This window comes from Solea senegalensis, linkage group LG10 (assembly GCF_019176455.1).
Source record: "Solea senegalensis isolate Sse05_10M linkage group LG10, IFAPA_SoseM_1, whole genome shotgun sequence".
NCBI lineage: Eukaryota > Metazoa > Chordata > Actinopteri > Pleuronectiformes > Soleidae > Solea > Solea senegalensis.
In genome coordinates, this window is record NC_058030.1 from 21,149,351 (window position 1) to 21,173,375 (window position 24,025).

The following is a 24,025-nucleotide window of genomic DNA, read 5'->3' on the forward strand; positions in this document are numbered from 1 at the left end:
TGACGACAAAACAATCGTCTGCTATTGAATTAAATCAAGTGATTTTAAGTCACCCGCACACGAGAATGATAGTGAAGGTTCTCTATGCACTAATGCATTTCATTGTCCTTGCTCCTTGTGTGTGTGTGTGTGTGTGTGTCCACATGTCTCATGTCCTCCAGAATGCAATCACATTAGCGAGCAGCTCCCAGTGGAGGTTTTTTTTTTTCATCCACAGAATGCACTCCTGCTGGATTTAGTTACATACTGTAGCTCCACCTCATGAGCAGATCCTATCAGATCAATATGTGACTTTGTTTTTCACATAATGACCTTAGATCACAGTGTCATCACAACTGTGAATTAACGTCACTGAGAAAATGTTTATGAATTCATCTTGAGTGATGACAAGCACACGTTTTACTGCTTATAAGAGCTGTGACAATTATTCGATTCATTGATAACTAAATTAAACTGTTTTGATAGTCGGTTTAAGATTTTTTTTATAATTAGTTAATAACAAGCTGTATGATTTTTCAGCTGTTTAAATGTGAATATCTTCTTTTTTCATTAAGAAAATAATATATACTGTTAATTTATGGACAAAATAAGACGTTTAGGATCAACATTTTTCTAAATGTTCTTACATTTTATGGACAAACGATTAATAAAATAAACAACAGATAGTCAATTATGAAAATAATTGTTAGTTGTGGCCCTATTTGTGTCACTGACTACACAATTGCAAGACCTTTTACTTTGAGTCATTTTTTAATTTCTTTGTCTTGCGTCAGCCGCAGAGTGAAATACAAACTGATCACATTGATGAAACATCTGGAGATAAAGCATAGTTTTGCATGCACCGCACCTTCTTTTGTACACGTTTCTGTGTCTTGTGTCTTTTTCTCTAACCACCTGTGTTTTAATGATGCGCTACAATAATCTGCCTTACATAACCATAATCCTGTTTTCAACATAATCCATAAAGGAGTATAATTTTTCCTCTTGTCTGAGCACCAGAAATGTACACTGTCATTTCTCAGTGTAAATCAGAAATCAGAAACCCGACTGATACATTTTGTTGAATTGTTTTCATAAAGACTTCATTTTATTTTATATACACACACACACACACACACACACATATATATATATAAATGATCATTCTATTATTGTACTGATCATGTTTAATCTCTCTTCCGGGTTTTCTGAAACCTAAAACAGAAAAGGTGTTTCCTACAACAACCCATATGCTCCATTGTTTAAAATTTGTGAAAGAATTGGGTTTTGCCGAGTCGACTCTTTCCGATGTGTCCGGGGAGCAACGGTAAATCTGTGAAAGCCCATGAAAGGCAAGATTCTCCTTCTTCTTATTCTTGGGGCTCACCATGTTATTCTGCTCTGACTAGTATGTCATCGACAGATTAATCCCAAGCTTTCTTTATGAAAAATATTGCAATTTAGGAAGAGTAAACCTAAATGGACTGTGTTAGATCAGTCAATATTGCGGTGAGTCACCAAACAGAAAAACAAATCCCTTGATCAATTATTGAAGCCATTTTGGAGCAAAAATGTGCTCCAGCTTCTCAAATGTTCTCTCAAAGGGGTTTTCCAGATCCTCTACCTCTGATTTACCCCACTCCACCCTGTGCCCTCTTTAATTTGTTTGAATCTTATAAGTTGAGGAGTGGATGCTCCACTTGGGCTGTCAGACTCTTTGGAGCAGGCAGAGAGAGGAAGGGAGGGAGGTGGCTGATGCTGGGTATAATGGTTACCACGAGGTAAGAGGCTTAAATCAAATACAGATTCATTTCAGCTTCATTGTTTCCTCCCATGCGCCCATCCTCTCTCCGTCTCTCATGTTGTTTTTGTTGGTCTATTTCACTCTGTACATCCTCAACGTGCCATCTTTCTTTTCATCTGTCAATCTTCAGTCAGTATGTTTTCCATGCACAGTTCAGTTCAGTTGTAGCTCAGCTGCTCCGTGTAGTTGGACGACTTCCCTTGACTTCCCTGCACTTGTTGGGAATCAATGTATTGGCTGAAGTGTGTCTGATACTTCCTGCTTCCTTAGGTTACAGCTAGTTGTTAGCATTCTGAGTCTTCCTACCATCCAGAAATCCTAGTTTTGTAAGCTGACAGAACATACATTTGATCTTGTCAGTCCAAAATATGGACCGGCCTGAATTTTGCCATGTTTTTGTCACTGTTGTCCTCACTGTCCCAGTTTCTTCTGTTATTTATAACCGGGGTGGGAACGAGGACTGAATAATTTATCAAAATGTTATTTCGCAATATTCAATGCAATATTTTTTTAAAGCCAAACTGTGTGTCAAAATTGCCCTGGTCTTTGTTTCTCACAGACCTGCACAAATATCACACAGTAGTCATTTTAAACAGGTTCTTCCAATGATAATAGGAATAATGATGTTAAAAATGAGGTATAATAAGGTGTGTTCGTCTGACTTTGAGGACTTAGTTTTTTTTTTCTAATGTCACATAAACACACTGACTGTGTTTATGTGTTTGTTTTTGGTGATTAAATAGTGATACATCTGATCACATGTGAACATCTCCCTCTTTAATATTATGACTCATTGATCTGAAACTGGCCACATTGGAAATCATCACATGATCAAACCGATGCATCATCTCTGCCGTCACGTGATCTTCAGCCTTGGATCTAACAGAGAGTGCTTCATTAGGTTAAATGCATGACTCATACATGTGTGTGCGTGTGTGAGACAGAGGTGGGGTGGGGTGATGTGTGTTGGGGGGGGGCTACATTACTGGAGACTGATGGTGGGTGAAAAGCCTGAGAAATTGATCTTATTAATGAGTCTGTGGCAACCACACAGAATCATGATGTCACCGAGGAGGAGCAGGTGCTCACGGTTAAAAGGCAGCTTAATCACAACAAAGAGCCTGTGCTGAGCCTCTATATTCCATCTGTTTCTATTTTAGTACGGTTTTTACAGAGTGCACTTTCATTTTATTCTCATGTCACGGTTTGATTTCGACCATCTACTTGACGTGCTACATGAACACCTTGACACAAATGTGCTCCAAGTATTTCGATCTGACAAGGGACTTCAATGCTATTCTCTTCTTCATTTGAGAAGCTTTAGCCATGAACTACTGGCTGCTCATGAAAACAGATACATTTGCTGTACAGTGATCAATAACTGTGGCATTGAAATGAATGATTGTGTAGATGCTCTGGACTCGGTGATCCTTTTACTTTTTGACTACCTGAAAAGTTCCACATGGCTCAATGAGGGAGAACATTTAAAAGAAAACAGACATCACACGGACACTGGAGTGAAGTTCTTACTGGTGGCAGGAAAATGCGGCTGTGCCATTGCAGCAACGTGACTTGTTTTCTTGTGGTAAAGGATTCAGATTCTGCTCAGTGTGGCACAAATGACAGTAGATGGAGACAGATGAGGTCTATTTTTCTCCTGATGAATGACTGAATATATAAGCTGCTATTTCAGTTGTCTGTTGTGGTTTTCTGACTTCAGAGGCAACAACTCCCCCAGTTAATTTTGGTCCATGGTTCTCAAACTGTGGTATGTGTAAGACCAGTGGCATGTGAGCTTCCTCTGGTGGATGTGAGGACTTTTAAACCAGAGTGCGTAGAAAATGAAACAGATAACAAAATTAATTGAATAATAATAACAGAGTCTCCTTATCTCTTGCTCCATCTTAACAAAACCTGCCTCCTGTGAAAAGTCTTTTTTTCCTTTTTTTTAACCCCTGTAAAGATGGCAGCATTTCAGGAAATATCTTCAGGAAACCCCCTGAAATGACTCGGAATGCTGTAGTACATGTGCCAGCACTGTCGCTGTGATGTAAAGTTGTCAACATATAACAACACAGACGGAGAAAAAAGCGACCAGAGACAAATCTAGCGACTTAGGTGATTACAAAAATTAACTTGGAGAGGGAGCTTAACAATACAACAGCAGAGAAACTAAAACCTTAAATGAAATGACAAAAATGTTTAAATCAAAACCTCTGTTGTGAGTGACCTGACAACAAGCGACACAATTAACAAACAAAGACAATAAATAAAAACAATTACTAGAATCAGAATAATAACACAAGTTCTCCAGTAGAGATATAATCACAGTATAAAAGCACAGTTTGGAGGGGATTCCATTGAAAGCAATTCTGCCAGTGTTTGAGCACACATTAGGGAGGTTAAAGTTTTGATAGTTACTGGATCTATTTAAGTGAGAGCAGATATATGTGAGGTAGTTCAGAGCTTCAGTGTTAAGGCTTCATATTAGAAAGCCTCTTAACTGTAAGGAGGTTCAACAACAGTGTCTGCAGAGACTTCCTGAAAAGTTCCACACTTTCTGTCAGTTAAAAAATAAACAATTGTTTTACAATTCTTATGATTGGCATATCTACATACAGCTGGGTCAGCACTACAGAGGTGCCCATTATAATGGATGCACAAAACATATTCATGGAGTTTTGATTAGTACATTTGAAACACTGTGCCTTTAAAACCATTAAAGGTCTGTGCATGCATTTAATATTATCTCTAAACTAAAAATAGCAATTGACATTGTTACCTTTCAGTGATGAAAATACACAGTAGTGGGTTAAAGATGATTTTAAAAATGGTTCCATTTAAAGGTTAAACATACTCCAGAGTGTGTGATATACACGTACAATGTGCTTTTGTGTAGAATTGCGCCACATTTGCATTTAGCTTCAGTGCCAATGTAGTTGCACATAATTTCAAAGCTTACATTTATATATGAGGTTGTACACAGTTGGCTTATTTAGGTTAAATGCCTTTCTAGAACTGTCTACATATTGTATATTGACACTTTTGTACAATTCTTATGTATTTGACACAGAAGTGAATTTTTAAATTGTATATCCTAACAAAAGCGATTCATTATGATTCAGAAAAAGGGCCTAAAATCATTACTGTTGATCATTATTGTCCGCCATCTTGATAAAAACTTATTTAACAGATATTTCAGCTTCTTAAAAGTGAATATGTTCTGGTGTCTTTGCTCCATATAAACTAAACTATAACTTTCAAGAACATGATCATTTTGAGGTTCACAGATCAATACTCTGTGCGTCACATTTCGGACGTCCTGCAGTTGAGGGGAGATGGAACCACACTCTGTTGTGAGTCCACAGGTGTTACAAAACCACATGAGAACCCTAACACAAGCAGATAGAAACAAACAAAATGGAGTCTGGAGGTGATGTTGGATACAAGGAGGGCGGGGGAAGGAAATGAAAAACAAGGAACAGATGATATTAAAGATGGTTTGTGTTTGGTTCAGTCACATTCAGCCAGGTTTGAGATATCATCTCAACTCCCATATTGTTCACAGCAGCATTGATAATTACATTTGTGGTGATTTAGCAGAACCGTGTCAACGTTCTTATTTTACTTCCTACCTAAGAAATAATGTAATATGGAGTAATGTGACATTGTGCTTAGTGAGGGGCATTGGTTCCTGCTGCTCTGTGTGGGTATAAATACATTGTAATTACATCCATTTTGGGAGCGGCGTCATGGTTAGTTTGAAAATGGGATTAAAACTGGTACTCCACAGAAAGCACGACTCCAAAAACAGTTCATATTTCAAAATAAACTCACGTCTGTTGTCACAAAGGGTGGTTCGTTAGACAACAATCAGTCCAGGCAAAAACAGGTGATAATCCAAAAAAAAAAAAAACAGATTACCACAAACATTAGACACTGAGGTACAAAGACAAACACGGGGGGAACACAGTTTATATACACATGAGGTGCAGGGAGACAACGAGACACAGGTGAATCTAATGAGGGCGGGGCATACAATCAAGCCTGGAGGGGAAACACACAGGGGCAGGAAGTGAAGCGATCTGAAACAGTTTCACAATAAAACAGGAAACATGAAAGAAAGAAACAACAAACATGACCTTAAGAGGAATGCCGGGATGTATCAGCCTCACTCCCAGGAGGCGGCAATTCGGACAAGAGAAGAAAACTTCTGTTAAACATAAATAATACCAAATAATTATGAAATTGAAATGATCAGTCACACAGTGTGAGGTGTGTGTCTGAATATAGAAGTTTCATGGGCACGTAAGTCCTTCAACTTTTGTTCAGCAGGTGACGTGAGGCTGCTCTCTCATTGGTTCTGTCCAGATCCTCCCAGGGATGCAGCTCTCTGCCAAACAAGGTAGCTGGGTTATCATAAGCTCTCCTTGACCTGTACACCCCTCTCTCTCTCTCCCTCTCTCTCCCTCTCTCTCTTTCCCTCACAGCCCTGAACAACGATCATCATGTGTGATCTTTAATCGATCACTTACCTGTCACTTTGATCCGCGTCAGCTGTTTTTTCCCTTCTTTTCTCTTGATTACAGGATGCAGGTGATGATCTAAATCTGGCCTTACAGCAGCTTTCCACCCTTAGTACTTTCTTTATTGCTTTTCTAAGCTATTCTGAATTCATCTAATACTCCGCCGCCCCTTCCTGTCCTTGTGTCCAGCAGGTTCTCTAACCTCTCCAAAAATTTAAATTTAGGACCTTCTTTCATTTGTTTGGTGGTGACAAACTGCCTTGGATACAGCGGCGCCGATGTGGTGATTTTCCGCTGTGAATCACACACCCACACTCACACTTAAAAAACACTGAAGGTCCCTGAAGGTTCAGACAGGCGAGAAGCTCATTAGTGGTTCTTTTTTCTCAAGGTTTGGGAAAGTCAAGCTCTTCAGCCTGTGTGTGTGTGTGTGTGTGTGTGTGTGGTCACACCCACAGACCACACGCAGGTTGGGAGGTTGCTGTTACTTTTGATGTTTCATTGTGTCTGGCAGTCAAGTTGAAACTCCAGTACAGCATCGTAAACAATTGTACCCAGTACACGATTACTGGGCCTTCCTCCTTTATATAACAACATGGTGGAGATGATGGTGCAGAAAGAGACTCAGCTGACCCAAGGCTATGGACTAAAGAGAACTTCATTTGGTACAAGCCAAGCATCAGGTTCAAGCACTGCAGTTGAGAGAGAGAGAGAGAGTGTTTCAGCCGAATCTTAGAACAACCCTGACCCCTTTTAAACATTTATCTGACATCATCGTCATCTTATACATCACCTTTGCCCATTTTTGGTATTCTATCTCCAGTACAGACGCCAATTGAGGACCAAAAATGCTCCTCCTTTCTCTTGTTTTCTAAGTGACATGTCTGCAATTACACAGACTATCTAAATCCCATGTGTATATTAGCAACCTGTATCAGCTGTAAAGCAGAACTATGCAGGATTTTGACACTCATTTAACAGCTTCAGAGTCATGGTGATGGTTGAATGGCTTGTTGCGTCTGTTAGCAGAAAACAGTGAGGATAAAGTGGCAGAGAATGGATGGATGTTTGTGGTAGGAGGAGCTCCATCAAAAAAAAAGTGAAAAAGTGACCGGCTCAGCTTTAAAGTAACACAAAGTGACGTTTGCCGAAAAAGCAGAACAAAGCATTTTTTTATCGTTCTTTTTGTGGCATGAACCTGAAATTCCATTGTGCCGAGGCAGCCGATGCAGACCTGATCAGGCTTTGAGTCGTAGTGTCATCAAAGTGACCATGGAGACATTATTTTGAAGGCTGTAATCCTACATTGGGTCACTTTAAGTCTGCTAGAGAAGTTGTACAGACAGTGGCACATGAAGGATTTATTCAATATAAGGTGTGATGGTTTCCTCACTGTTATAGTGCATGGAGTCAGTGAGAAGAACCTGGAAGGTCTAGGGTCGTGTCCCAATGCTGATATGTGGTGTGGGTAACAAAGAAGTTAGTTCATGCTTTAATCTTGTAACATTTTGGGTAATAAAATAGAGGTCATAGAGTGGCCGGCAACACATGTTGTAAAGGTACATTCTACAGTTACGAGTGTTAAATTAAGTCGGGATTTGTCAAATCAATCAGCTTCTCCATCCTTGGCCTGGTGCTGCTGGTAAAGCAGCTTGATCCCCTTCTCTCTCAGGGCCTCACACATTGACTTGTGACTCCGCAGAGGAATCCTGCAGAGGCAACATTACACTTTTCACTTTTCCCTCTGTGAGCGTCACACAGACCAGAACTGCAACATGACACTTCATCATGATTTCTCCTGTGCACAGCTCTCTTGGATGCATTGAGTCTGAACAGGCTGAGCCCAAATCAGCCACACTGCTATCAAACATTTAGTTATATCAGTTGTGACAAGGTGACTCATGCCACATGCATGCTCACTTAAAAAATAACCCCCTAAATAAATCGTATAAAAACCTTCTATTGACCTGGTTCTTTACTGCAAATGTCATCACTGCGCTGCGGTCATCAAAGAACCATACAGTCGATGTAAGTTCTGCATGAAAGCTATAAACGGCTGCATACAGGGGTCAAGTGCCTTTTTCATTGTCTTTAAAGAAATCTCTCCATGTTTTAAATCAATACACCACTTCAGAACATACTATCAGTTCAGGTTCTGTACAGATTAACAGCAAGGTCAGCATGAACCGTTTTTAGGTCATAACACAGATGGAAAATCAATGTGTTATATCTTAGGCTTCAATATCAGGAGCAGTTGCAATATAATCAACAATGCTCAGAAGGAAAATGTGAGTAAACTGCACTTGGCTTTCTATGAAATATTTTAAATCATTTTATTAGTTTTCATAAATATTTTGCATTTTTCTTTCATTGTGCAATGCATTCCAAACATATTTCAAATGTAAAGTTCATTTTCTTTTTTGTAAAAGTACATAACTACACAAAGCCTTACAGGATATATTTGTATAAACATAAACTAGGTATTAATTGCTGAAAACATGCAACATAAACAGTCCATTAATGGGCAATATTAAACATTTACTACTGTATATAAGACTGATAGTGATAGTGTAGACCAGGGGTTTCAAACTCAAATGACCTGGGACTACTGAGCATCTCATCTCATTGGAAGGCAACTATTCAGTAGGGGTGGGCATATGAACTAAAAATTATTGAACAATAGTCCATTATTATTGTTGTAATTATACAACAATGTATAGTTCAAAATAAAAACCTATTTATGACGCAAAATTAATCTGTTCATTAAAATAAAATACATATAAATAACACATTTAGACATTTACCATTTCTATCCTGCATCATGCAAGGATTGTTTTTTGTTTTGTTTCTTTTAATTTGGAAAGATAAAATAATCAAAAATCAAATAACTCATTTAATCTTTTCCAATTTTCACTTTGCAAACCATTTGTTGCTGCAGATGTGAACTTGGTGAGCCACAGACAACCTGATATTTAGATTGTATTGTGTCAAATAAACTTGCACTTGGTATTGATGTGTTTTATGTGCAATAATGCACCATAAATATGACAAAAAGATAAAAATCACAAATGAATATATCAGTCTCATTGATTTAAGTCTTGAGTCTGACCCACTCAGTTACACACTTGCCTGTATTCACTCTATTGTACACTGGCATATTTGGACTGACTTCCTACAGCTTCTTGAAAGTAGTTTTTTAAAAAACTTTTTTTACCTTTGGTTCAGAATAAGCTGTGTGGTAAACCTCTAAACCACATCTAATAATGTTATTTGTTGTATTGATAATGATATATTATAAAACTCTCTGGTCAAACACCAGCTACTACATTCACATTATGCCACTGGCTTTCTCAGTCCACTTTTGCATCAGCGGTACCCTCTTCCGTCACTCTCTTGTCCAACCAGCGTGAGGCTTGTTGTCCCAGACTCCTCCCCCTTTTTTTACAAACACCAGTGCTTTCTCCTTTTTCTCTCTCTCCACCACAGTGTGAGTGACTGAGTGTCTCGTCTCACTGAGCACTTCACAGCAGCTGCAACTCGGTGTGAGATTTCACGACCAGGCCACGCCCCCTTCACTGCTCCTCACTCTCCCTCCCTTCCTCCTCTCTCTCACTCAGCACTCAGCTCACTTCTTGGCATTTTTCAAAATCATGCATTGGGCGGAGCTACCTTCAGAAGGGGTCTTAGTTACACTTTAAATGATGCCTGTGCTGTATGTGTTGTTGTTTTTTTTTGCAAATTAGCCATCATTGACACTTAACACATTGCAATGCTCTTTGCATCAAGTCCACAACCATCATTTACTGTCATACATGAAAGCAGAGCAGACTAATTACTGTGTTTTTTTTTCATCTCTTTTGTTATATGCATTGGCACACCCTTGTGTAGACAGGACACCTATATGAGTGTGTGATGATGTAAGCCCGCATCTATACGTAATATATAGAGTGTCCTTTCCGTAGCAGCAAAGCTGCAATGCAGCATTTTCCTCAAGCCGGCTGCTGTAGAACCGAGGGGTCTGTTGAAATGAATGGGCCACAGATGAGATGGAGTCCGATCAAGAGAACCTGCAGTGTCGTAGATCATTACAGAGACATGCTACACGCTTCTGTGCTGCCGGTATGGAGACTCTGCTATGAGAAGCCGCGACCAACAGGGCATACATATGCACAATGATTACATGTTTCTGTTTTTATTCAGCTTGTTGTTATAAATTGATGTAAGTAATGTGGGTGTTAGTGAGGCTGTCTCCATGTCACATCCTGACAGACCATGCGTTGGTTTCCCTCAGAACAGGGGCTCAGCGTGTGTGGGCATGAATCAGTGAGAAATCCCTCTCTGGAGTTTTTCACTGATGAAACAGGCGGATTACATAACACATACTGTGTAGTGAATATGCTGTCTCTCATGTACTTCCAGGCCGGCCCATGACATCAGCCTGGAGGAGTTTGACGATGAAGATCTCTCTGAGATTACAGATGACTGTGGGATTGGTCTCAACTATGACTCTGATCCATATGAAAAGGTAAAACATCTTTTTTAAAAACTCTAACTCTACACTTAAATGCACTTTCTTTCTTCTCAAAACTCATTCATTCTATTAAGACAACACACACAGCTATTATAATGTATCCTTATGTCTTACAGAGCATTAAATGAACACGTATGTGATGACCAATCAAAAACACATCCATTAAAAGGATATTTTGGCTTCATTAGGGCATTTTTATTCTTAATTGAGTGGCACCTGGCCGTGACATGTCTCCCAAATCTGAAATTACATTTTGATGCCTCAAATGCCTACAAATGTGTAGAAATATGTCTAATATGTAGTCATTTCACCTCTCTGCAATGAGAAATAGAGAAAATCAGTGCACATAATATGCAAAATTGTCACAGAAGAACTCTTAACTACAAGTCAGGTCTGGAGGCCCCTCTTATACAGGACTGAAGTGTTTGCACAGGTGAAACCAAAGTGAGTCTAATGGCTGATCAAGGTCAGTGCACTAGCGCCACTAGCGCCGCGCCTCGGTACAGTGCGGTTGTTTTGCATTTCCACTACCGAAAGAACCTGGTACTTTCTTTTAGTACCTGCTCTGGTGAGGTTCCAAACGAGCTGAGGCGATACTTTGCATGACGTCATGAGCAAGACGTCTAACACAAGAATCAAGCCGAACTGTAGATCAGGTAAAAAGACTTAATAATCCTGAAAACGTGGGTTCATCTCCAACAAGTACCAGGGACATGTCTAAAATCTCATAATTTAACAGAGGGGTCTGGTGTATTTAGGCCAACAAGAGTCAATACAGGCAGTCAAAACAAAATGGCAAGGTATCAAAATTCCATAAGCCAGAGACACGGTCCAAAATACAGATGAGGTCAAACTCTAGGGAAAACAAGAGACTAAATGCTGCCTCTTTCCAGCTTGATCTAAGACAACTTTATAGAAACTGAAAGTTGAACAGTGGCTAAATACTGAGGTGAGTTAACTGTGCACAGCTGAAACAAAGGAGCAGGTAAACTCAGTGCTGGAAAAACACAGGAAGTGTAGTCACAAAGCGTGAGTAACCAAAATAAAACAGGAAGTAATAAATAATGCTAACAAAAAACTTGACCTTAGGACCATACTGAGAGCTGATGTTTGGAGTTTTCAGAATTTTGTGTGATGGCCTGTTTTGTGTGTATAAATTGGGGAGGGGTCACATAGGGATGCAGTGGCTGGAATTGTTGCCTCACAGCAATAAGGTTCGGATCCTGAGTCAAGGGCCTTTCTGTACGGAGTTCTCAGGTTCTCTCTGCGGCAGAAAATAGATGAAACCGATAAAGATAGAAACTGTAAAAGTAAAGCCATAGAACGTGCAGGGCTGTGAAGCATCTAGAGAACAAACATAGTAATTATTTTGTGTGTGGTTGAGATGATGTGTCACGTTACAACCACCATCTGCTGTTACTCCTTTGCAATTTCCAGGTGACAAATTATATGCACAGTATGCAATTTCTGCCACGCTCAATCAAAACACTAAACACTGACAATGTTGAGGAGCAGCAAATTGTTGTCTTGTGAGTTTTTGAGCTACAAAAATATCTCACTGCAGCTCACGAGTAGCACCAAATATTTTGCTCTGTCACTCTTTCATGGGTGGGTTTGCCCCAGTGATTATAGCAGAGACGAGCAAGTAAAGAACATGAGCGAGAGAAAGATAGATTCTGGCTTGGTTTCTAGTGGGTGACAACAGCTTTATTTGCATTATTGCTGTCTTGAGTAAGCACCTCTGTGCCTTCAGATTATAATCTACAGTCTTCCAGCATTGCAGTCACTACAGTAATGACCACATGCCGCAGATATTCATTACAGTAGTAGGGGGGAAAAAGCAGCTGATTGTCCTGAAACATGTCCTGAGATCCCACAGAGCAAACAGCATATACTTTACTGACCAGGTTAGACTCTAATTTAATCTCTTTGGGTGTAAATGTTTTATGCTGGTGCTGTGGTGGAGGCACAGCTGCAGCAGAGGGGGTGACCCAGTGCAGTTTGCTGCTATGCAGAGACAACCTCCTTCCAGCGTTCCCTCTCTTGCTCTCTCCCTCCCATATGTCTTCCTGACCTGCTATGCAGAGTGTTGCTTGGAGACAGAGCTCCCCCTCCTCCCTCTCTCCCTCCCTCTCTCTATGCCATCTCTCCTCTGCCTGCCGCTTAAAAGATTTCCTTCTTTGACTTTCTCTCTCTCTTTTGCACTTCTCTGCTGCAGGGATTTAGCTCAGTGATGCTCCATTCTCAGGGTTAAGCTCTTGAATTAAATCTGCAATAATGTATTTTTGCTCACTTCCTCTTTAATACATCAGCAAAACACATTGTGGACAACTAGCAAAGCCCCTGTGTGACAAACATGTTCTTTGAATAGCAAGAAATCCTCCAGAGAAGGCATTGGGAGTCGAGCTGAACTATTTTGGTAAATCATTCTGTATGTTGTGAGTTTTCTGTGTGTTGCAATATCATTTTTAGCTGCGTAACCTCTGGTTATGTCCACGTCCACAAATGAGCAACCACATTTGTATACTGCTCCATATAAACACCAGCGTTACTACTAGTTAGCATCTGTATGTGTCCCTCGTGGATCACAATTAGTCGTTGCCTTTGCTGTTGCCAAAGGTTTGCCCGAACAACAATTCCCATGATTCCATGCTGCTTCAAGACATCACCGAACTATAGGTCTTCTAATTGTTTTGATTTAGACACTCCTTGAAGCAGAAAATACATACTGGACACTCCAGAGATAATAACTTTAATTTTACAATCTTAAAATTAACACAAAAAGTGTCAATTTGACACCAACTATGATTAGGACAAGAGACAATCAGGTAAACAGACAATTCTAGTGTTACCACAAGACTGCTGTGTACTGTGTACTGTGTATGTAAATCAAATGCGAACAATTTGAAGCAACAGTGTCTGTATATTGCAAATAATAATGCACTCCTTAAATTCTATTTTAAATCATGAAGAACACTTAAAATGACAACAATGAAGTTGCCTATTTTGTTCTTTTAAAGGTGACATCGAATGCTCGTATCACACATATATGTTAGTTATGGACGTCTACTTGACGCAGATACACACACAAAAGCAGCGTTAATTGGAGCTTCCGGTCTATGTCTCCTTTAAATTGCTCGTATTAGAGACCTTTTCCTTCTCATGGCACAGATGCCATTTCCCTGTCTCTCACATGCCATCACACACACACACCAGACACCCATGAGCAGAGACTTGCTGCTCACTTCACACATTAGAAAGCAGCAGACAGAGAGCATGTTGGTCTTTGTTATGTTACATCATTGCCCACAGGGAGTCTTCTTGCTGATATGGGACGGAAAGGACAGAGACTGAAAGGCGAGACAGAGAATTTCATGTGTTAAGATATAATTGATGTAACAGTGGGATGTGTGACACTTTGTCAACAGCAGCAGTCTCTGCTTTATTGATGACACGCTGCTGCTGCTGCTGCTGCTGCTGCTGCTGCTGCTGCTGTTGCTGCTGCTGCTGACAGTTTGACTCGGTCACACTGGACAGCACATCTTTGATGTTTTTGAGGATCAGCTAATCTCGAATGGGGGATTATGCCCCGGCCCCAATCCCCAGCTCAAATTAATTCCAAGTCATTATAGGATGTGAATGTGAACAAAAACAAGACACACACACACACACACACACACACACACATTCTTGCTATGCCTGGACACAGCTTATTCTGTCATTTAAAGCTTAGGGAAGGCAATTAAACATCCATCATATCAATGTCATTTCTTTTTTATCCTGGTCATTTCACACTCTATGTCAAAGTGCTTGAGCATTTCTGGATAAAATGGTGTTTTTCTAATATCTGAGGAAGTGTGATTTTTTTAAAGGTCCGTGTGTAGGAATTGGTGAAAAAAGAGGACTTTTCAGCTATAACATCTCCCTTTCCCGAGCATGTCAGGGAACAAGAAAAAGGAGAACATACTGATAGATAGATAATTATAGTATTTAGTTCTTGACCAGATACAAGTAGCCTGTGGAAGAATTTAGATTTGTCTTTATGATAGGTGTATAACTTTTGCATTATGTAAAATACACATGCTGAAATTGCAACGACGGCACATCTTCAGTGTATTGTGCAGCATCTATACCATCTGCACTGATTGGGCAGCATCACATTCATGCTCAATCAACTGCTGTGCATTAGTCAGCAACAATGCTGGACCGTTGGCACCGCTGTCTTTTCTTGTTTTCTGTTGACCCGACGTCTGTTGGATCTTACAACACCACTTCATTCTCTGCTTCCCCTCTCTTCTCTCCCCTCTGCATCCCCCCCTTGTCCTCTTCATTCACAAAGTCCAGCAGCCAATTCTCGCTCAAGGACTCTGCTCTCAGTTTCTCTCACGTGTGCACTGCTGCCTCTGTCAGCAGGTCATCTCATTAAGAATGGCTCTGCTGCAGCGGGCAGTGCTGTGTCGTGGTGCAGCCTTGTACAGATTTCATGATGTGCATCAGTCAGTAGGTATAAAATTATTCATGCTGAACAAGCCTGTGGTCTGTACTTATTAGAGATGCAATGGCTGCTTTGCACTGCCCTCTATTTTCCACATTTATATCTCATTGCTTGCTGATCAGCATACACAGACGCAGCTTTATGATAAAATCACTCTATTTGTATAAATACAACCACTGAGTTTACGCTACACGATGTTCCTGTGATTCTTCACTAACACACTCACGTTCAGATGCTCCACTTCCTAAAGGCCCTGATATACTTCCACACACATGCTGCACGCACCAAAGTGCATGCCAAATATTGTGGACCCTGGTATCCTCGCACCTTTCAGGGTCCTGTAGTATCTGACTTTGCCATCGAGTGACAAGTGTGGATGCCGGGAATAGGACGCATTCCTACCAAAGAAGAAGAGAGCGATATTACAGCTCCCTGAGAAACATCTGGTTCAACATCAGTGGATTCACATCAGCCTCTGTAAAGGAAGGCTACAAAAACCAAGCAACATTCATTTAAAAACAAGGCAATCAGAGACGGCAGACTTCTTCTGGCGCCCTCTAGTGGCAAGCCTCCTTAATTTTATATACTGGACCTTTAAAAGATATCTCTATTCATTCAAGGACTGTCTGTCAATCACACAATTGCCCATTGTTTGACAGACTTTGAAGTTATCAGGTGACTTACTGAGGGCATCAGTGTACAGTGCTGACATTTGTAGTGTTTGGATGAGAAATGCAAGAGAAATGTGTCATTAATGCCAGCGAGAGATCATTAAATGGGCCACTTCAGTCCTGTCGTGCATGGAGAAATGAATGGAGACAGATGCAAAAGAACACCAGACAGGGACTGCACTGTCACAATAACTGGTAGGGCTTTAAAGTTGGCAGGTGACGTTCTATGGGTACCAATGTGTGTAGAGGGGACGTTGAAGTATAGTTTGGATTAGTAATGCAAAATATTCTGGTTGAAATTCGCTGTAACATTCCCCCACTCACGTAAAATACTGGATATTGGTAGAAAATGCTTCTGCATGCCTTTAGGCAGTTGTGCCAATAGAGAGAGGATATGTAAGGCAGTGTGCCACACAGGCACTGCATGGCAATAGGAATTTGATTTTGCCTGGAGAACAATTTCATTCAGTTGAACAAATTTGAGTGTGTGAAATTCAGCTTTTCTCTGGGTTCTTCAGTTTACTACCAGAGTCCAAAAACATGTAGGTTAATTGATCACCCTCATGAGGAGGAGAAAGCAGGAGACAATGACTGAATGAGAGAACACATTTGTGCTCTCTGATGCTTGTTTATTAACTCACAACACTTCCCCTGACAGCAGGTGAGCGCTGTGTGCATACGTCTGCTGTGTAACAGTCACAGGACTGTATGGGATGTCCTTGGGAACTGGAGACCATGGTGATCGATTGTCACCAACACACAACCCTTTATTTATAGTGCTCTCTCTCTCTCTCTCTCTCTCTCTTTCTTTAAGCTGCTTGTCTCTCTGTTGTTGGCTCCACTAAAGAATGTCTCTTGACAGCACAGATTATTCTCCCAAGCAGATGTGGCATTTTCACAACCCAGTTGATGGATCAGTGGATTTTTACTCTGCCATAGGTCACATATCCCCAGTGATGGATTATAATGGATTATGATGTGGGGAAACAGCATAGTGAATCTTGACAGTGGGGTCAGAATCAAGAAATAGTATGACGCGCAATGTCAAGACATTTCTCCACAGCTTAGTCACAGTCATGTTTATAACAGAGAATATTCACCTGTACTCGCTCTGGTGGGAAGATTGACTGTGTATTTCTGTTGCTGTAGCATAATGTGGATATACCAGGAGTCAGCAGATCTGTGAGGTGGATGGGTGAGAGGGTGAGGTTTGATTTGGTCCATTAAAAAAAAGAAAAAGGACTACACTGAAAGGCAACGAAACTGCTGCGCTGGTCAATCTGCAAACCAGAGGCATCAATCCTGGTGTTCGGATTGTCAGATACAGTCAGGTCATAGACCGTGCTGTCTATGGGAACAGCAGTGTTAGTGCATCAGTATTAATAGCAGCAATACTTGAGGTAATTCTGACGCTAAAAAAACACAGTGAAGATCCCGCAGCACAGCTCGATGCGTAAGTGTTCCTCACCACTGAGTGTGTGACGGTTGAATCACAGCACAGTGTGAGAGGTGTGTCATTTATTTACATTTTTTTATGCAGCAAACACACAGAATAAAGGCGTAACAGCAACACACTTGAATGTCTGGTTAACCTCAAAAATCACTTAGTGCACCACTTTCTGGGAAACCATCTGAAACCCGAGAGATGTTGGAACTATCGACTCCAATTCCATTGCTCCTCTTACATTATCCTTTCATCTTTGTGTTACAGACAGACACACACACACGCAGTCTGGTTTCCATGACTTCAGGGGACATTACGTTCACTTACATTCATTTCCTGGAGAAGTGTAACTACTACGGAACTGACCTTAAACCTCATCCTAACCATACAACATGTCCACCAGGAAGAGAAGTCCCCATAATGTGATTATGTCAACATATTAACAAAATAACAAAACAAAGGCTTCTGACATCAAGCTGCAGCTTCTAGTAACTGGACAATGAACAAACGTTGCACGAATAGAATCGATGATATGCTGTCACTGTATCAATGCACAATCTTTCCCCATGCATCTTAGGAAACAGTCTTTTTCAAAGCTGTTAACCCACTAATGTCCTCATGGGTTCACATGCACGAGACCCAAGAGAACCTAAAGAACAAACCTACAATGAAAACTCTTTCTGTTATTATAATTCTGTTCCCACCACTGTGCGTTGATATGTGTATGTTTGTCTGATCTGTTCAGTCAAAGAACATTGGCTGCATGCTGTCCACCTGTGTCCTCCTAATTTCTCAAAAACATGCTAATTCTTGTCAAAAAACAAAAAAAGAAGCTGTATAAAGTAATAGACGGTATCAGGTTTCCATTTGTCTGCTCACTAAATAGCAGCTTACCAAAAGAAAAGATGGTGTCACATTATCCAGGGTCTCCATTACTAACTCAATCTCTCTCCCTGCCTTTTTCAGGATTCTCTCATTCTGGAAAAGAGTGACATGCACCACCCAGTCTGCTCCTTCCAGGATGACTTCCAAGAGTTTGAAATGATTGATGATGAAGATGAGGACGATGAGGAAGATGATGATGATGATGATGAGGTTGACCCTGATGCGCCTCCATCGCCATTTGTGTCCCCTCCTCTCTCCCCGACTCTTGGAACTCTAAAGAGCAGACCCACCACACTGAACCTCACCACCGCTGTGTCGCAGGTGAGCACAGCAATCACTGATGATAGCATAGTGTCATAGAGTCGCCATCACTGTGATGAATATGCTTGTTAGATACATTCCTTTCTCTTCTGTCAAGGATTCTCTGAACAACAACAGCAGTCTGTCTCCAAAGAAAGGAAGCTGGCAGGACTCCCTACGCAACCCCACCTCACAGGGTGAGCACATGATGAGATTAATCAATCTGACGTCATCGACAATCTGAACGACTGTTGTGACGCCAGCACCATGTAGAGGTCTTTTGCAGCTACTGTACAAATTTCACCTGTAACCAGAATACTGGATGATACCAGCTGATTGAGTAAACTATACACATACAAATAATATAACATAACATAATATAATATTTTCCTAGATATACTGCATGTCAAACAAGTTGACCAATACAAGTGAGGTACTCAAACATCACAAATAACCATTACTCAAAATGAACATAAAGTTGATTCATATTTTCTTTTCTTTCATTTGTGTAGTTGTTACACCATATGGGACTGTTATAGTTGCCTTCAAATCTCGTTTGGTTAACCTTAATTATTCTCTATAATTCTAGGCCGTCTGTCCCCAACCCACTCATGTCTGGAGGATGGTAGCCATGTGACAGGCCAGTGTCCAGCCTCTCCAGTTTCCCAGGCGCCAGTGTCTCAGAGCAAAGGTACTCCACCAAAACAGACAGGGGAGGGTAGGAACCCCCAGTCTCCTCACAGGCCCCTCCTCTGCGACATGGAGGGCAACAGGCGCGAGCGGCCCGAATACGGTAACAAGAAGGCCAGCGCAGCAAGCTTAGAGCTCATCTCATTAACGTCATGATATGAAGTGATGTGACGGGAAATTGACTTGACTTGTTTTCAAGAAAAGTTCAGCAAATCATTGTTCTTTTGATTCTTGTAAACCTCATTTATGCTAAGAAATTAAATTAGTATCTTACAAATGACATTAGGTTTGCTGAACTTGACCATCCTTCATCTTTTTTATACTAAAAATGCAAACATCCTTTATCTCTCTTTATCCATCTCTAAGTAGCTCTGGCCACCACCACCAAGTTCTGAATTTGTTCACCGTCTAATTCACAATGTACTGTATACTTTTATCCATTCTCACTCTGCTTCTTGTTTTTCCACTTTTTTATATTTGCAGGTTCATTTGGTCAATTTAAGTCCCACTCCATCTCTGGTGATGTCACCGAGCCAAAACCAGACCCTTCCATTCAAACAACCAGGGTACCCTCCATAGATGAGCACTCCCAGTGTTCAGACACAGAGGTGGACCATGACCTCAACAATGACCACATTCACAAACATTCGAACCGCTGTGCCACTGACACCTACACAATCACCAGCGAGTCAGGTTTGGAGCCAGAGAATGACCTAGACCCAGATGGAACCAGTCACTGCTTGTCATCCACTGCTCCCATTGGAGCCAATGATGGGGCCGACACACCTTTGTCTGATGAAGAGCTTGATAAGGATTTTGAAGTGGAGTATATGTGTAAAGAGACCTACGATATGGTGTGTAAAGAGAATCGGTCATCATATGTTGAATTCCCCCCCATTGAACCCTCTGAGCCCCCGTCCTTCTCCAGCTATGTGTCCTCTAGTCACTCTGAGGCTTTTGATCACTCCACCAGTTCAGATGCTCGAGGAAATTCCAACATGGACGCAGCAGCTAACAACTCCACCTCCCCATCCTCTGATCCAGGGATTGCAGATATGAACCAGCAGGGTTACATGACGTCAGACCAGGACAAAGATCTCAGTTCTCCGGGCTCTGACTCTGACCTTGAAGGGGAGCTGGAGGCAGCATTTGCCTGCGGAGGTCCTGTAGTTTCCAACATGATCTCCTCTATTTCAGAGACAGAGCTGGACCTTACTAGTGATGACAGCAGCAGTGGACGTTCATCTCATCTCACCAACTCCATTGAGGAAGCTAGCTCACCCACATCAGACCAGGAACTGGACCCAGATACAGAGTTAGAGCAAGACAGTGGTATTGTTGGACTGAAAGCCTCTCTACTTCTTGGCCAGCCTGACCCAATCAAAGAAGGATCTCGTCTACCATCCCCATCGCCTCTACCCTCACCCACAATTGCCACACCATCTCCTGTTGACTCACCCATCCTACCCCCTGAGTCTTACGATGATGGCCAAGCTCTGATGGGGCTGCACAATGTGGATGATGAGCTGTCCTGTGAGCATCAGGCTGACCCAGATGAGACTCTGCCACCTGCGCAACGCTGTGAAGACAGTCTGTCAAGACAGATGGTGCTCCAGATAGAACCAGACCACAGCCTAGAAAGCTTCAAGCGCTCCTTCTACCTGCCAGTGGGTCCCAGACTAATGCCAAATGCAGATGATTACGATGGAATAAGTGAGGGAGAATCAGAATCAGAAAGTGAAGATGACTTGAGTGAGAATTCAGACTCACCCTGGCTACTCAGCAACTTGGTCAACAGAATGATCTCTGAGGGCTCATACCCAATTAGCTGTCCTGAGGAGTGCTTAAAGAGGAAGGCATCTGTGTCAGACACAATCTCCCCATCATCAGACATTGGTGAAGGAGATGGATTCAATGATGACGACCAAGAGAAGAAAGCAGAGCTGCTGGAATCAGAGGAAGAAGAGGGTGGTGATGGGTACAGAATGGAAAGGATGGACTCTGGAGAAAGAGGGAGTGTGAAGTCTTCAAAGGAAGAAGCAAATATAAGTCCTTGTCTCTATATGAACAACTCTACAGGTGACAATTTAGCCCCTCTCATTTTAGAACGGTTTGTAAACAATGAGAGTGGAACTACGGATTTCAGCTCTGTGTATACCACTAAAGAGTCTGAGAAGAACTTTACAGACAAACTATCAAAGAACGTCAGGAGACAAGAGGATGATGTAGAGCCCAATAATGATTTAACGATGCTGGAGGGGGGAAAGGATCTGGACTCACCAAGCCTCAGTGAGAGTGTGGTCAGTGACAAGGATGAGGGACGAGAGACGGAGCCCAACAAGCCATCAAACCGCTCCTCAGCTTCTCTTGAGCGTATCACTGAGGTCAAACATAGCCTGACACTGGACATCCCTACTACCCAGACCAACCGCTGCTTTAGCCTCACCTACTCTACAGACAATGATGAGGAGGAGGAGGAGGAGGAGGGGGATTCTTATCCATTCCTTGACGGCTTGGCAAAGCAGTCCTACAGAGATAGTGATTTGGGACTTGACAGTTCACCGCCAGTTGATTCCAGCGTGCAAGACCATCGTTTATCTGACCATGACCTCCCACTGTGTGAAAAGGATCTGGCTCTGAGGGAGCCAAATGAAGATGATGGACTGGCCTATGACTCCATGAAGTACACACTTGTGGTTGATGAAAATACCAAGCTGGAGCTAGTCAGCCTCAGAAGGTATGCTTTGGCAAGACATAATGAGCAGAGAAAATGACATTTAATTACAATTATCTTGCAAGCACCTACATGATAACATTGCAACTCTGTAACTGTATCTATCAAGATAATATTACAGAACATGAATGGCTGAAAAGTGTCTTTCAAAGTGAAGCGAACTCCTTTGTTCACTATTGGTTAGAGATGTAACTATATCGAGATCATTAATGATTATATTGTGGTAACAAGTCCACAGTATGATATCTATTGCAATATTGTGATAGCAATGTGGCTCAGTGCTGTAAATGCTTAGGCTCTGTGTAATCTTAGCTTTTTTCTTTTTGTAGAGAGCTGGTAAAAGTGTTAAAAGCATTGCATGACTTATGCTATTTGTGTGCCTGGATCATTTGTGTTAATCACAATCAGTGGCCACTACCGGCTAATACTAGAGCTAACCAACAGCCAACTACAAGCCACAGAACCTTTCTAGGTAGTCCAACTTTGACACTGGATCTCTACAAAGCCCACCCTCTTCCTTGCTTAGTCTTGCACATACTGCAACAATCCATCATATTTAAAAGACTAGAGTGGATGATGTATCAGCATAAGACCATGATGATGGTCTTTGCAATTCTTACTTCCCTTTGTTCTGCTCCACTGTGGCAGGAGGACCTTCTGTTTGATACTGTTACAGTTTGGTCACTGCAATATTGTGAAATTAACGCCACCGTTACATTACTATTATCAAATTTAGTCACTGTCTGCAATTGATGATTGTTGTCCTCACAGGTGCACCTCTGTTCTGAGCGATGACAGTGAGCTGTCCACGCTATGTGACGAGGAGCCTTTGGGAACAACTGAGGTGGGCTACGGTCGAGATGATGAGAAGGGGAGAGCAGAGCTTCTCAGTTCTTCTGAGGACTCCTCCCCCGAAGCTGACCTCCCATTCTCCAAGAAGTTTCTGAATGTGTTCGTCAACAGCACTTCCCGTTCTTCCAGTAAGTCACACACAAGGCAATGCATGCAAATGATCGAAAGGATCGATACCACTCATTACTCGGTTCATATGAAGCTACAGCTATAGCTTTGTCTAAAGGTTAATGTGATGTGTACATTCGCATCAGTTGAACGTCCCTAATGTAGAAACTGGTTTGGTACATGAATAATCATGTAATCAGGTCAGGCTAAATTGTCAATGCAAATAAGTGCAATGGCAACAGATGCAGGTCGGTTTTCAGTGAAGTATCAAAAGCACGGCCCTCGAAAAGTAGCATCATCAGCAGAGGAGAGGAGGTATGTGTGGACTGATTAGGAATCCTCGACCTTCCTCGTCTTACTGCAAGAAGCACATTCGACTATAATTATAGCTGAGAAACAGCAACGATATGCAAGCATGTATCACTAGCAACTCTTTATGTTTGTCATCTAGTTGCACCTTCATATCCTTCTTCTATAGTGACCTACTTTGTGTTACCTAGTGCCTACTCTTCGTAATGAACCGACTCCCAATGTTGGCTGAGCAGCAGCGCATGGAAACACAGAAATGCACATTTTCATTTACTGAAAATTAAACCACCACACATATCACACAAGCAGATACCGTGACAGGATTTGGGAAATGTCGCCAGACAGAGACTACCAAATTAAAACACAAAACCCTAATACTAACAGGAAGTTGAAAATGATACAGCATTAGTTTGAACAGGTCCCAGCGTGATCATCTGTCACAGATTGGGTCATCTAAAATCCACTCTGGTATTACACATTATGTTAAACAGACCTAAACTAACTGTCTCCTAGCTTTAGGCTAACATTGTACACACATGCAGAGTGTGAGTCTGAAAATGTTAAAGTTACACCAGTGGTGTAATGTGCTATAATTATCTCTCCATGGTTCAAAGGATCAGTCTTATATCAGTTGAACTCATTACTGTCAGCATGATGCATTAACATGTGTTCCAGATATGGCAGAGAGCCCACACAA

The 24,025-nt window shown here is 41.4% G+C and overlaps 1 protein-coding gene across 2 annotated transcripts in view; it reads left to right on the forward strand.

Annotated features, from left to right (window-relative positions):
* The window catches only part of mapk8ip2 (mitogen-activated protein kinase 8 interacting protein 2), a 31,693-nt gene that overhangs the window by 1,691 nt on the left and 5,977 nt on the right, over positions 1-24,025 (forward strand). The window contains exons 2-7 of one of the 2 annotated variants that reach the window (XM_044037082.1): positions 10,729-10,834; positions 18,417-18,656; positions 18,754-18,832; positions 19,225-19,428; positions 19,809-22,062; positions 22,831-23,039. In XM_044037082.1, coding sequence (XP_043893017.1) covers positions 10,729-10,834; positions 18,417-18,656; positions 18,754-18,832; positions 19,225-19,428; positions 19,809-22,062; positions 22,831-23,039 — 3,092 coding nt within the window. The remainder of the gene's footprint in view (positions 1-10,728; positions 10,835-18,416; positions 18,657-18,753; positions 18,833-19,224; positions 19,429-19,808; positions 22,063-22,830; positions 23,040-24,025) is intronic. The other variant, XM_044037083.1, reaches the window with a different exon arrangement.